Here is a 15432-nt window from a genome sequence, read left to right on the forward strand (position 1 = left end):
AAATATACAATTGGTTGCTCTTGATTTTTAAGGCATATGCTGAGGATCAACCTTGAGGGATGTTCATATTTGATATTGCTACTGAAATCCACTTTGGGCAGATTTCTATACAGTATAACATGGTGGTTGTGAGTTACCACTCCCTGTCTTATAACTTCACTGAGGTATTTCATGTCTCTCTGCCTCAGTTTCTTTATCTGTAGAACTGGAATAAATCTAATATCATTTGTATTGAGCTATGGGGATGAAAAGAGGTGATACATAAAAAGGCTTCAAACAGCGTCAGGTACAGGACGGGCTCAAACATTAGCTTTTTTGATTATTAATATATTGGGATTCCCTTTATTTCTCGTCAAAGGTGACCTTTTCTTCTCTTAAATGCTCCTCGTAATGTAAATCTGTGCTCTGTTTGTCCATTGCCTCTCATTCTCACACTTGCCCTTCTGTGTTTTCCTTTGTAATGCTGGGATTGAAAATAAGAAAAGTGCATTTTCTTGATCTTCTGCCTGATTTTTAGCTAGTTTCTGTCAACAGGGAGCACTTTGGAATGGTTTAGAAGGTGGGATGAATGTGGAAGAAAGGAGCCGTTGTGGGACTGGTGGCGGTAGTGGAGCAGGCTGTGCTCCCGCTGCCATTGCTCCGTGGCATTGGTGATACGGGGCCTTCGGTGGGTTTGGGCCTGCTCTGTGGCAGCTCATGGTGATTCCAGCACCATTAGTGGCTCCTGTGGATGACTGAGGGTAGCCCAGGGCTGTTAGCTGCTCCCTGGCCTCCAGGTTACATCATGTTTCCATGCAACTTGGCCCTTCCAGCATCTTTGTAACAGATCTCCTGAATTCAATTCTTCTAGAGAAGTTTCTGTTTTCCTGATTGGATTCTGATTCATGAAGCCAACAGCTTTTGTTCAGTGTTAGATAATGCAGTGATGAATTTTGCAGTATAACACACATCACGTCGTTTCCCTGTGCCATTCTTACCCTTAGTTTCTTTTGCCCATGTGCCCCGTGCCTTTTTGACTTTTTCTGTTTACTCTCTGCATGCAGGAATTTGGTGGAGAGCAGCTAATGCTTGAAGTCTAGTAGGAATTGTAGCTCCTCATGGGTCATATTGTATTTATGGAAACGGAGGGACTTAAGGTATCAAAAACAAAATGCAGAAAATATCTATAATAATACTTTAATGTTTACAAGTCATCTACCCAGTTTAAGGTACCATATTTTATTGCTTCTGAGATCTCCATCACCTCTCAAATTTTAACATCTCTGAAATTAGAATATGGCTTAAAAGCAATGTCATCTTGCAACCATCGTATCCAGTGGCCAGTAATTGCTGTTACCTATTCAGGTACAAATGTCAAAGTCATCCATCAGCAGCCATGCCTACATGAAATAGATTTCAAAAAAAAAAAAAAAATGAATAGCTTTCAGATCCGTAGCTTAGATTAAATTCCGCAGATGCTAGAGAATGATTCTTTAACAATGAAGTTCCAAATGGTTGTGATGGGTAGAAGGTCAGGCAAAGTGAAGAATCATAATTTAACAGTCTTTGGAAGCATGAATCAGAAATAGGCTGTTCCTAAATACTGAGCTAGCTTGAGAGCCCAGCACCAATCTTATAATTCTCTTACAGATTCATTGATAAAGTACTGCTTCACTGATGTGCTTGCTGACACAGAAATGCTCTTCTGTGGAGAAACATGGACACTGATGATTATAAGTCAAAAGCCAAATGAGGAGAATTAGATTCTAAAGGTCAAAGAGTTTTAGGAATAGCTTAACCAATTTATTTTGCTTATATTTTGTTACATCTTTAGAATAGAAGGGTGATATGTAATAAAACCCATGCCTGATTAAGCCTGAACTTCTTTCTTTTGATAAGAAAATAATTGTAAACAGTGTAAAATTCTCAACACTGCCAGTTTAATGAGCAGTTTTCTCATTCCTAGTGGTTCATAAAATAATGGTATATCTTACAGTTCACAGTGAATTAATGTTTTCATTTTCTGTCTTGATATAATTCTTTTTGTAGGTGATTTTTTTTTTCCTTTTCAACTCTCCCTGTGCTGATAGAGAATTGCTTTAAAATAGTGCCATTAAATTCAGCATTCAATTATTTTCTTTGTCATTTTGCTGCTTACCATGTTAGAGTCTATATGAATGAAGTTCACTCATATATAGCTCCTTGCTATAGAAAATGCATTGGAAAACATTTACTAAAGAAATTATAATATATTAAACATGAATGAGGGACAGCTGCTAGTAAAATTGCATATGGGAGAACTTTTGTTAAATTACTAAATGCTGCATACTGAAAGAGTACAGGGAAAAATACTAAGTCATTGCAAAAATTGAACAAGATACATTACAGAGTGGTTAAATTTTAATGTATAAATTAAATATACTGATGCATATTATGCAATATCATCAGCCTCAAAGCTTTTTTGTTACCTTAAATGAGATAGGGAAATGTAATGAGGTTAATTTTGAAGTTGTGTAAGGAATGCGTTGGTTGCTTTATCATATCGTTGCTTTTGTGCTATGTTTGCAAATTAGTCTGAAAAGGAGCCTGACTTGTCTCATTACACACACAAAAAATTAGGAATGTGGGATTTTCAAATGAATTAATTACCAAGAAAAAAATTAGAGTGCATTTGAGTTGAAATGGGTCTAGGCCTTCCCATCTAATATTGTTAGTCACTATGTTCTCAATGTCACCATTCAGTTAAAAATAATATAGATGTTACTTTTCTTTTCTTTTTTTTTTTTTTTAAAGATTTTATTTATTTATTTGTCAGAGAGAGAGAGAGCACAGGCAGACAGAGTGTCAGAGGAAGAAGCAGGATCCCCGCAGAGCAAGGAGCCCAATGCGGGACTCGATCCCAAGACGCTGGGATCATGACCTGAGCCGAAGGCAGCCGCTTAACCAACTGAGCCACCCAGGCGTCCCTAGATGTTACTTTTCAGTGGCATTTCAGCAATAAGAAAACGTGACCTTCTAAAACAATAACACCAATGATTTTAAGGTTTCAAATCTTTTTGTATCTCCGTGTGACGAGTCTCCTGGTTACATGCAGGATACTTGCTGATTCTGACTTGATGTTGTGTTTATATTTAGACAGTATGATGGTTACTGGTTTTTATTTAGTGGTGAAGAGACTCCAGCAAAAAACTGACAGGCTTGCACAGATAATGAATTTATGTCTTCCCATCTTTATGTCTCTGTATCGTCAGAACTTTGGTTAAGTTCACCCAGGTACATGAAGTTCATGTATACAGTACTAAATGTGGTTGTTCTTCTTTTGCAACTAGATAGCTTATTAGTAATCTCCTTTTCTCTTTGTACTGATATTTCAAAAGACAGAGATTGTTTCACAAGGTGGTATAAATCTACAGTGCCTCTATCATGCCTCATAGTTAGCTCAGTTTCCCATACTTGGTGTTTAGTGACATTCATAATTTTGCATACTTGCCCATCAGATTACACCGTATTTTCCCAGAATCCATGGAGACTTACTAAGATGGGTCAGCCTCCTTTTAAAAAATTTAATGTTAATATTTTGTGAAACTTTGCATTTTGAAATAAGTTTAAATGGAAATGTTGCAAAAAGAGTACAAAGAATTTTTATGTATTCCCCATTTATCTTCTAAGGTGTTAACCTCATGAATAACTATAGTAATAATGATCAAAACCAGGAAATTACCAGTGAGGCAATACTGTTAACTCCTCCAGACACCTAATCCAAATTTCATCAGTAGTCCTACTAAGGTCGTCTTTCTGGATCAGGATCCAATCCAGAGTCTCCACTTACTGTTGTCTTCTTAGTCTCCTTGATTTAGGGACAGACTGTTCCTTTGTCTTTTTCGTTTGTCACTATTCTGGTTGATGCTGTCCACACATGCTCCCCGTAGTTACCGTGGCTTAGATAGTATGAAAAGTTTAGCACTTAATTATTCTTTATTGAAAGGTAATTTTATCTTTTAATTAAATAGTAATATTATAACAACTGTTATAATGACAGCTTGTATAGACAGATAATATGGTTAACAGTATATTGATTTGGTATTGCTAATGTAAGTGGCTAATCTTTAAATTTTCAGTAATTTGAGGTGAAGAGGTGAGGGGGAAATTGGATACAACTGTGTTTGGGGAATAATTTAAAAGTAATAACTAGAAGAAATTGTACTTATTTTTCTTGTTCATATAGTTTCTCATCTCTAACATCAGTACTAAAACAATTTATTGGTATAGAAGTGAAAATTATCAAAGTATGGCCATAATTGGTAGCCTCATCTGAAAGATTATTTGGAAAATAACAATTGTAATATAGAGAGATTGGTTGGTGGCTAAAAACAGGAGTTTTATACAGGAGTAAGAATAAATGTCCCTAGAATGAAAACTTTCTTTGTAGTTTTAATGACTTTATCCTTAAATTAATTCAAATATAGAATTGTCCTCTTCCTAAGAACTGAAAGGATATCCACAGTGTGATTAACTTAATATGTCCTTGTTCTGTCCCTAGATGTGGCAGACAGACAGACAGACAGATGCTGTTTTCCATAGTTTACAGATGGGATACTAGGGAAGAAAAGTAATACATTGCTTAGTTAGAGATCACCAATTTAGTCAGATGCAGAGACAGGGCTGGGAATTGGGTTCTTGGGTGAGTGGATTTGCCCACTCTCCTCCACTAGACTGTAAATTCTGACAAATGAGATATATTTGCTCAAGTATGAAGATTTCCAATGTTGTTAGTAACCAGGCAGCATGAAGTAACATTTTAGAAATATACTCTATTTTTTTAAGAACATTTTTTATCACTGCATCGTGTATAATGCAACATGAATAAAGCCTACCAACTTTCACATTTGTGAGGAAACTCACATTACTGTAGATTAGTGCCAGGGCAGAGAAATGACCCTATTATCTCAGTAATGGTAATATTGTGCCTCACAGGGAAACTTGCATCATTAAGAGTGAGTTATTATTTTCTTGCAGACACTTTCTACATGTTTATTAATATATGAAGCCAGAAAGAATTGAAAAGGTTTTTCTAGGGACTTGGGTATGTAACTTAAAGCTTTCACCCTTCCCCGAAACAGCACATAGATGTGTGTTGACACGTTTGCAGATGCGCACACACACGACCTCACATCTCCATTTCTTCATATATATCTTTTCTTTCTAGCGGAATACTCTCTTCATTTCCTTGTTAGCTCTAAGACCCTTCTCAGTTGTGGCCTCCCTGGTGGTGAACTTCCTCGATCCTTACAATTAGGTTGGTGCTCCCTCTGTTTTCCTAGAGTGGTTTATCCCCACTATTGCATCACGTTTTTGTTTGCCGATCATGTCTGTCTATCCTTATAACTCCCAGTTGAGTGTGTGCTTGTCAAAGACAGGGGCTGCCCCTTTCAGTTTCATATTCGTATCTTGTATGATGCCTGCGTATATTGGGTATGCAGTAACTATTAAATGAATAAGGGTGTATTGTCCATAGCATATACATTTTGCCACTGTCTTATTTTAAAAATGTGTTTAAGATGACCAAACAAATGACAAGAAAATGAGAAGGAAAAAGGAAGGAGGATGGAAAATGAAAATGGGGCCAGGCATGAACTCCTTCATGCCATGAGTCTGTAAGTGCACATGTAATATGAATATAAGTGCATCTACAGTAACATGAATATAAGTGCATTTACAAGGGACACATATATGTGAAACTTAAAAAATATGTTTAAAAAATCCGATCTGATATTTGAGCCAAAAATTGCATCTTTTAAATTTTGGTCTTAGGAAGATTTCTTATTTTTCCGGATGACACATTTTTGTCAATATATGTCGGATGCTCAAGGGTTTGTCTGGAATGCTCATTAGTGCTGAGATTGGGATGTAATCAGCATTTGTTGAAATGGAGTGGTCTCAGTTGGTCCCACTGCTATGAAAACAGGAATCTGTAATAGGGCTGTATAGGGGCTCTTCAGTTCCTGAAATTTTCTGTTATTACTTCTCTTACCTGTTCTCTTTCAAAAAGCACATAGTCATGTGGTAGGAATGCAAGAGTTCTCATTTGAAGTAATAACCTTCTCTTGGAGTAAGTATCTTTTAAATTAGTGTAACTAAAGTACCTGTGAATTATGGCTTGCCCTCTGGGTGACCTGTTTGCCAAGTTCAAATAAACAAACATATTCTCATTTGTCTGCTCTCAGGGATTGAATTTATGCAAATCTAGTAGATTTTTTTTGGGGGGGGTTTGTTTTTAATAAGAGACTCTTGAATCTAATTCTCTACACGATCTTGTTGATGGAGAACAACACTTTGTTTGCCATGTTGTTCCTTAATTAAGTGTTAAAGTAATGAGGTCTTATTATTCTGGGTAATTTATTTAATACAATGAAGCAGTTAGTCACTCACTGGCAGCTTTTCAAAGGAAGTGGGCCAGGATGCTAACCCATTTCTTTTGGTGTGCCAGCCATTAGAAATGTGTGTTCCAGGGATTTGCTAATCACTTGGCAACTGATTTCAAAGGTGGGAAAGACAGGATTCTTGAACGACAACCACTGACTCACTGACAAGACAGGGTGTGCTGGCTTCAAGGCTTGTCTGTTGGCATGCAGATCTTGCTGCCAGAGGAAAGAAGACTTGATGATGGCAAAGAGCTTATGTGCTGCCTTTCTCATGTTTGTTGGATATCATGAGCATCGTTCTTGACCATGGCTTTGGTTTAGCAACTGAGAACTGCTATGTAGAGTGTACTACTCCAGTTGAATGTTTGTCTCCCTGTTTGTGTGACCCTTTGTCTACCTGTGTATCTGTTGGTTCATCTGTCCATCAAATACTAGATTTAAGCTGTCCATGAATGGGCTGGAATTAACCTCTGAAAGCACTGTTTAGAATTGAGGGTGGCAGACTTTTTCTGTAAAGGAATAGGTAGTAGAATTTTAGCCTGTAGACCATGCTGTCTTTTGTCAACTCCTTAGCTTTGCTGTTGTAGGGCAAAAACAGCCTTAAATGATATGTAAATGAATGGCTGTGTTCCAGTGAGCTACTGTTTACAAAAATTGACCTACCCACTGGTTTAGATAGAAGTATCTGGCTCAAACGTAGTTTACGTGTTATACAAAAACTTTAAAAAATGCTTTTAATGCTTATGAGTTTTCTAAAGCAGCTTATGCCTCAGGTTTGTTAATTAGCTTGTCATCTGCTTTGAGTAGTTTGGTAGATTTTAGTGTATTATTTAAACATATCTGTGATTTAAAAAATATTCATTTCTCTGGGGTGGTTATAGAAATGCTATTGGATTGGAAATATAAAAACAAGAAATAGAATTTTCCTCATCATTGATAACAGTACCATTAAATTTGATAGATTATACTTACAAATGATTTTAAAAACTATGTTTTTTGACATGAAAACATGACCAAGATATATTGCCAAGTGAAAAAAGGAGAGATGATAAGAAGACCTTCAGATCAGGGTGATTATATATGTGGAAAAAAAGATTCACACATGTTTACGAATGTGCATACTTGAATATTATGAACATCTGAAAAGACACTGAATTAGTCGGGGGTCTTAATTTTCAAGCAGAACTCCAACTCTGGCCCATATTAGCAGAAAGATGTATTGAAGGCTAGTGGACAGCTCAGAAATCTTTGGTGTGCCTAAGAACTGGGCTTAGAAGCCTTATGTCTAGAAGCAGTACCCAGAATTCCACTGTGTAACTGGTTTTGCAAAGATGCCCCAGCAGCTAACAGTGCCATGGAACTAGAGTTTGAATGGTTGTCACCACTGAGCCTGAAAGCCGAATCAGCCTCCATTCTGACCAGTACTCTAGGATGGATTCTGGATCCCTGCTGCTCTTCTTGGCCTGGGTGTGTTGGATCGGCAGAGCCCACATTTTGTGCCGCCACTGCAATGAAGCCTGGGAAAGTGCAGATGGGGTCCTTTCTTCTGTTGTGGACCAAGGGCCCTGCCTCATCATATGGGGCATTTCCCTAATTTAGGAAGAGGATTAAGAAGCCTGGATAACACAAAGCATGAAAGCTGTACCCTGCAGACGCGCAGGAAGTTGTTGGTATTGATAACTCTGGACAGTGGAGTTCAGACAACTCACTAGGGCACAGATGGGACCTTTTAGTTTGCCCTTCTTTGCTCATCGAATTAAAAAAAAAATTAAAAATTAAAAAAAAAAAACCCATGCAACAATGATAAAAGATTATAGGGAAAATTAACAAAAGGGATTGTTTTCTTCCCCCCAACCACTTCTATTACTTCTCCCACCGCTATTAATTACTGTATTACTGGTCTCAGGTGGGAATTTAAGAAGGCTTCCCAGCATAATGCAGCAATTCCATCAACTTCTTACTCAATTTCATATAAAAATTCACCTTATGATTTCCCCTGGAATTCAGTCTTTATATTGCATGTGCTTGATTGGGCAGAAATAATCATGAAATAGTCTTACCAGTGGCTTATTCTTCCTTTGGTCTAATGGAACTGATGTAGTGTATCTTCTTGAGGTCAAAAGGGTTCAGCTTTGAAATTTAAGGTGGTGTCAGCTGCTGTAGTTGATGAGGTATTTGTAGATACATGGTGTGAAAATGAAATATACTTAAAAATTTGGCCCTCCTCTGTGTGTCTTGTGTTTCAAGCCCCCCTACATCAACTTCTTGATGGGAAACTTGTCTGAGAACTTAATTCAGTCTGATCAAGTTTTAATGGAAACATGGTAAAATTTTTTAACTTTATTTTTTTAGAACGGTTTTAGATTCACAGAAAAAGTATGAGGATAGGCTAGTACAGGAGAGTTTCTATATACCCTGCACTCAGTTTTCTGTATCATTAACCTCTTATAGTAGTATGGCATATTTGTTACAGTTAATGAACCAGTATTGGTATGTTGTCGACCAAAGCCCTTACTGTAAGATTTTCTTAGTTTTTACCCAAAGTCCTTCTTCTGTGCCAGGGTAGCTGATATATTTTCTACATTTACATGCGACTTTTTCATATGTGTAGTATTGTCATAGAGCCATATAATAAATGCTATTTCTGTTTTAAGTAACTTACGGAATTTGGGAGAAGAATAAAAGAAAGCTTGCCACAATGAAATTTTTATATTCTCTTATGCACAAGAGCCACATGAGAAAAAAATAAATTTTTATTTTTTTCCCTGTTCTATATTCAGTTGAACAGGTTCCTGTAGAATCATACAACATTCCCCTGTCCCAGGCCGAAGTCATTCAGGAAGGGAGTGACGTGACTCTAGTTGCCTGGGGCACTCAGGTCGGTAACATTTCTAAGAACTGATGATGTCCATGTTGTGCTTGGAAGCTCTAATTTTTAATCCTGATACTATAAAAATCCAAAGTGTTGTTTTTCTTATAGGTCAAATTTAAGTCTTGTTAGTGCTATATCTGTATCTGGTACTGACTTCTGGTTGAGGGTGAGGTGTCTGTTCAGTCATATTAAAATATCTATGCATGTGGTGAAGCTTAAAAATCTGTTGAGTTGATAGAAATGTACTCATGGGAAATTGTTTCTTCTGAAGCATGCATTATATGTCCTCATACTTGTTTCTGTGCTTGACTTCCTGTCTTTTTCATCACATCTGCTGCCATCCTTGTGATACTTGCTCAGCTATGTAGACCAGCCAGGTGTCCAGCCTCAAAATTCTGTACCTTCCTGTGTTCCAGTGAACCTCGGTACTGATCTGCCTCAGTTTCCCCAGTGCTTGTTATCACATCGTTCTGCCTCCAGACTCCTCTCTGGCCAGAGATGTCTACCTCCTCTCTATCTCCTTCTTCTAAACAAATGGTCCATTTTTCTTTTTTCTCTGTGAAAGAAGTACTTATTTTAGAAAACTTGTACAGCATTAAATGAAGAAAAAGAAATAATTTGTAATACTATACCCTCTGACTCTCTTTTCCACTTGATTTTTGGCACGGAGAGGTAGCTCTCCTGGTTTCTTACCGACAATGGGAAAAACTCTTACCTTTATCTCTGTCACTCAGTGTGCATCTTTGCCTCTCTTTGTAATAGGGAAGTTAGTATATTAGATGCTATGTCCTATAACTTACCTTTTCCTCACACCTTCCGTGTCTGCTGCCAGTCCTTTACTCCTTTTTCTCTTTTGTCCTATGGTTTTCATAGCTCCCTCTACAGATCTTTCAGATTCCATTTTGCCTTTTCTAGGGCTGTAACTTTCTAGTGGTTCCTTCCCTCTTCTGCATTTCTCCTTTCAATGTCCCTTTTATTAAAAGGGTGTATATTTCTTTCCTTTCTAAAAAGTACCTATTCTTTACCCTACTTTTCCCTTAAATACCAGTGTATTTCCTCCTTTCTTTTATCACTAAACTTGAACGACTATTTTCTACTACCTGTATTTAATACCTTAACTTCCTTATGTTCTTATACTTATGAGTTAGTTCTGTCCCCACTGATTTACTAAAACTATTATTGCTAACATTACTAATTTTCTAATTTTTATTTTTTTAAAGATTTTACTTATTTATTTGGCAGACAGAGATCACAAGTAGGCAGAGAGGCAGGCAGAGAGAGTCAGAGGTAGAAGCAGGGTCCCTGCTGAGGAGAGAGCCTGATGTGGGGCTCAATCCCAGGACCCTGAGACCATGACCTGAGCCGAAGGCAGAGGCTCAACCCACTGAACCACCCAAGAGCCCCACTAATTTTCTAATTTTTAAATCAACCCTTATCCCATATCACTACGCTGTATGACACAGGCTACTGTTTCCATGAAAACCTTTCTTCTTTAGTTTCTGGGATACATTGTCTCCTGATTTTTCTTTCTCCTTCCTCCCTCCCTTCCCTTCCCTTCATTCCCTTTCTTTTCTCTCTTACCCTGCACAAGTGGTTCCACACGAGGTGTAGAGCCTGACTCAGAGCTCAATCTCATGACCCTGAGGTCATGACCTGAGCTCAGATTAAGAGTTAGTTGCTTAATTGACTGAGCCACCCAGGCACCTCCTCTTCCTCTTCCTCCTCCTCTGCTGCTGCTGCTTCTTCCTCTTCTCCTCTTCCTTCTTTTTCCTCTTCTTCTCCTTCTTCTTCCTTTTCTCCTTTATCCTCCTCCTCCTTCCCTTCTTCTTCTTCCTCTTCTCCTCCTTCATTTCCTCCTCCTCCTTCCCCTTCTCCTTATTCTTTTTTTCCTTTTTCTTCTTCAAGTGAGTTCCTCCTTCTCCATTTTCCCCATAAATGTTGGTCTTCTTCAGGGACCCATGAGTTCTGCCCTTTACTTCTCCTTCCACATGCTGTCACTAGAAACTCAACCTGCTCCTCTAACTTTACTTTCTGTGTGCTGGTATCTTTAGAATCAGTGTCTCTTTCCTTTCCTGAAATTAAGGTTATCTTTCTAACTGTTTTCTGGACATCTGTGTTTGATTACTTTGGGGAAATACGGGGATCAACATACCTAAAACAAATTTAATTCTCCATTGCTAATAAGTTCCTCTGACTTTAAAGACTCTTTCTATTAATGATAATCAGAATTCATCTAACTTTTTGGGTCTAAATCTGTGTAGTTATTTTCTGCTATTTTTATTTCAGGTTCACGTGATCCGAGAGGTAGCTTCCATGGCTCAAGAGAAGCTGGGAGTGTCTTGTGAAGTCATTGATCTGAGGACTATACTACCTTGGGATGTGGATACAGTTTGCAAGGTATGAATATAGTGTTGGTAGAGTGTCATTTCCTTAAACCTGTGGACCAGATTTGTTGGCAGTTTGCAAGAAATTGTTTTGAAATTTCAAGCTTCATGAGCATTTTCAACTGATTGAAAACTTCGAAACTTATGCTGTGACAGAAACATATGTTATATAAACAGCTTAGTGCTCAAGGAAACCAATCACTTGAGGGTTTTCCCCTCCCATAGTTCTTTGTTTAAAATATTATGGAACTGTGTCCTTCATGCAGCCTGCTTGGGTTGAGCTGTGAAAGTAATGGAGTAGTGCAAATGAGAGCATACCAGGTTGTTGAGGTCACCTGTGTTTTTAACTACTTATGGGTTATGGTTCGATAAGCAAGGTTTAATAGAATCAACTAAATGGTTTGCCTGAATTTTCATTTGTCTCCTCTCCAAAAGAGGTGGAGATGGATTACTTAAAAAACAAAAATAAGCCAAAAACAAAAACAGAAACATAACAAAACCCCAAAACAACCTTCTCTACATAGTCTGTACTATGAATCACAGTTTGAGTGTTATGTTGTGAGATTCTGTCTGCTTTTAGTTTTCCATCTAAGCAAACTCTTGATAGTCCCTTCTCAGGAATATAGTTCAATTCTCATTTCTTGGTTATAACTGATAGCTTTCATATTAATAAACCAAAGTGCATCTGTTTCCATTGTGGTCTATAAGGAAGATTAAGCTCTTTTTGTGTGATGGTCTTATGTACTAAAGTTGAGGTAATGTGGCATGTCTTACTTTTTCTTGATTTACTGTTATAGCAAGTGAATTCTAAGACCTAAGGTATTTTATATCCTTTTTAAAGAATAGATAGCTTAGCTGTTTCTTAGGTTAGTCATGTGAAAAAGATCTGCAGCTACTGCTGCTCTTAGAGTATAGTGTAGGGTGTGTTTAGGTAAAGATTGTTTTATAATTTATTGGAAGACTTAAGATAGTAAATGTTCTGTAGACTCACTTGACATCATCTAGACACTTGACATGGTTATGGATGGCTTCAACAATATTCTAAGTCTTTCTAGTTTCCATCATTAAGAGCAGTATTTTAGGTTGAATTACTCATAACTGTAGGAGAGTCATGCTTTGTATAGGCTTTTTCAAATCAGGTCAAACACTGGGTTTTCTTTCAAGTAGCCAAATATTCCAAATTATGGTTAAACTGGAGCTGATAGCCTTTGCCCTAGGGTGGGCTTCTTTTTTGCAACCGTATCCCCCATTTATTCTTGGGGTTTGTAGTTATGGAGTGAATGGTGCTTTTATATGGGGATATAATGTTTTGTTATGCTGCAGTGAGGAGTACTGTTAAATGGTTGGGGTGAGTAGTTTTAAACTATATTGACATTTTTATATACTTTATATATCCAAACAGAATTTGGAGCAGCTTATGGTAAAATACAAATATAACAACACTCCATGCTTCATTGTGAAGATAAAGTGAAGAGAGAAGAAGAAAGAAGGGGGAAATTATTTATTTATATTTACCTCTACATAACTTTGCTTGTGGGGTATGCCCCCTCTCCCCTTTATTAAATCTACTGATTGTATCTTTGTGTGATCCCGGAATGTAGATCCTAGTTCCTTGGGGCCCTTTACTACTGGAAAAGATGAAAGAGGACACTAGAGACTGCTCCTGAATGAAAAGTTGATTCATCAAACCACTGAGTTTCTGGCCTCATCCTTTTAGTCTTGTGTTGGGGTGCTTTCATCATGTTATTTTTCTAGTTGATGACTCTCTAGTTAGGACGGTGAAAGTCAGCTTGCCTTCTCTTGATTACTTTGGGTTCTGTGACTCTCTTCCTTGCTGACCATGGTAATCTTCTGTTTTCCTTTCATGTATCAAAGAACAGTTTTGGTATGTGGCATCTTTCTAGAGTTTGGAGATGACTTTAAAGAAGAGGACCCTAGAGCTAAACCTCATTAAAAGTGAGGCTTCTTCTTCTTCTTCCTTTTTTTTTTTTTTGAACTACAGTTAAGTTTTTCTTTATGAATTCTGTAGTGATCAAAATTTATGTTTATTATCTTTTTCAGTTAGTGCTGTGTTTTGTTGGTTCTTTTGTTTTATGATAAAATTAGATTCCTCAGCTTTGTTCATGACATGTTAAGCTCAACACCCAAAAGCATGTTTTGGAATACCTACTCAAGAAAAGGCCATTAAAGGTTAAAAAAAAACAAAACCCAACTTATTGAACATACATAAACATTAGCATATTATGCATAGTAAAATGACTCTGGGACAGTTGAGGAATTGGTTAATGCAGTCTGAATTTAACTGTGTTTTAAAAAACATAGTCATTCTTTTTGTTTGAGCCTTGAAGCATTGTTTAGAAGTTATAATCCTGAAAAATTGCTTGGGGACAGAGAGCAGCAGAGTGTTTGAATGTTGCTCAGAGAAGCTACAAAATTGGAGACCTGAGTGGGTCCAGGAACCAAGAACCAGTGGTTCATCTACTGTTCGGGATCTGATATTAGAGAGCTAAGCTGGAAGCCTCTGAAAAGCAGAATAAAAATTCCCGAGTTTTGAAGTGCCTGGGAGACAGTCCTACCTTGGAAGTTGGAAGTGTGAGGAGAGGGGATAGCTTAAGAACATCACTGAGGAGAGTTGAAAGCCCTGAAGGGCATGGTAAATTTACTCTTTTTACTTAGAGGCACCTGCCAAGTAAGTCTCAGCTAGACACTGAGAACCCAGGTTGTAAAGGATTCATGTTTCATGGGTTGTAGTGACAAAATAGGAAACTTGGGGTGGGGGGTGCAGAAACACACAGTTGGGCTCCCATTCAAGATAAACGTCAGATTTTACAGCTGTGTACGGTGGAAACTAAGAAGCAAATGCCTGGAAGGCCAAGCCATCTTTTGAGACTGGAGTGTCAAAGATCAGCCATACTCTCAGTTGAAAGTTGTAGAGTCAGGTCTTAGGATCTACAAGAAGTAGATTGAAGCTTCTCAAATCCACAGCACAGCCTCTCTCCCTCTCAGTTCCTTATTGGATTAATATAACTTACCTTCTGTTCTGTCTGCCCAGCACAAGGAGTCAGTCCTCCCATCATCTGGAAACTCTGTGAATCAGCATTCAATAAGAAATTACTAAGTATATGAAGAGACAGGACAATTTGATTCAAAACCAAGAGAAAACAGAAACAATAGAAAGCAGAAACAGAGGCGATCCAGTCATTGGAGTTAGCAGACAAAAGACTTTATTATGTTTAGGAATATAGGAGGAAGAAAAAGAACAAAAGAGGTAAGAAGGTAAAGAATTACCCTGGAGGAGTGTGTGTATGTGGGTGTGTGTTAGAGAGAGAGAGCGAGAGAGAGCATTGTAGAACTAAAGAAATATTTGTCAGTAAGAACTCAGCAGATGTGTTTACAAACTTATTGGACTTAGTAGATGATAGTATTATGAACTAGAAGGCAAGTATATAGAAAATGTCCAAACTGAAGCACAGAGAGAGGGGGAAAAATAGAATAGATTAGAGCAGAAGAGAGCATAAAACACACTGGGGATCTGGTCAAAAGATCTGTCCCATATATGATTAGAATTCCAGAAGAGGAGAGAATGAATTGGTCAGAAGCCATATAAAAAATATTTCTCCTTAAGCTTTAAGGACATCACCATTCATGAGGATTTGTAAACCTCTAAGGATGTATTCAAAGAAAACCAAACCCACCTACAAAATGGAATGACATCTTAAATTGCTAAAGATGCCAACCTAACATTCTATACCCATTGAAAACATACTCTTAAAGT

The 15432-nt window shown here is 37.6% G+C and overlaps 1 protein-coding gene across 1 annotated transcript in view; it reads left to right on the plus strand.

The window, feature by feature from the left end:
- BCKDHB (branched chain keto acid dehydrogenase E1 subunit beta) overlaps window positions 1–15432 on the plus strand; it is a 232052-nt gene that overhangs the window by 72034 nt on the left and 144586 nt on the right. The window contains exons 7-8 of the mRNA XM_047734420.1: window positions 9182–9279; window positions 11560–11670. Coding sequence (XP_047590376.1) covers window positions 9182–9279; window positions 11560–11670 — 209 coding nt within the window. The remainder of the gene's footprint in view (window positions 1–9181; window positions 9280–11559; window positions 11671–15432) is intronic.

Source organism: Lutra lutra, chromosome 6, assembly GCF_902655055.1.
Source record: "Lutra lutra chromosome 6, mLutLut1.2, whole genome shotgun sequence".
Lineage (NCBI taxonomy): Eukaryota > Metazoa > Chordata > Mammalia > Carnivora > Mustelidae > Lutra > Lutra lutra.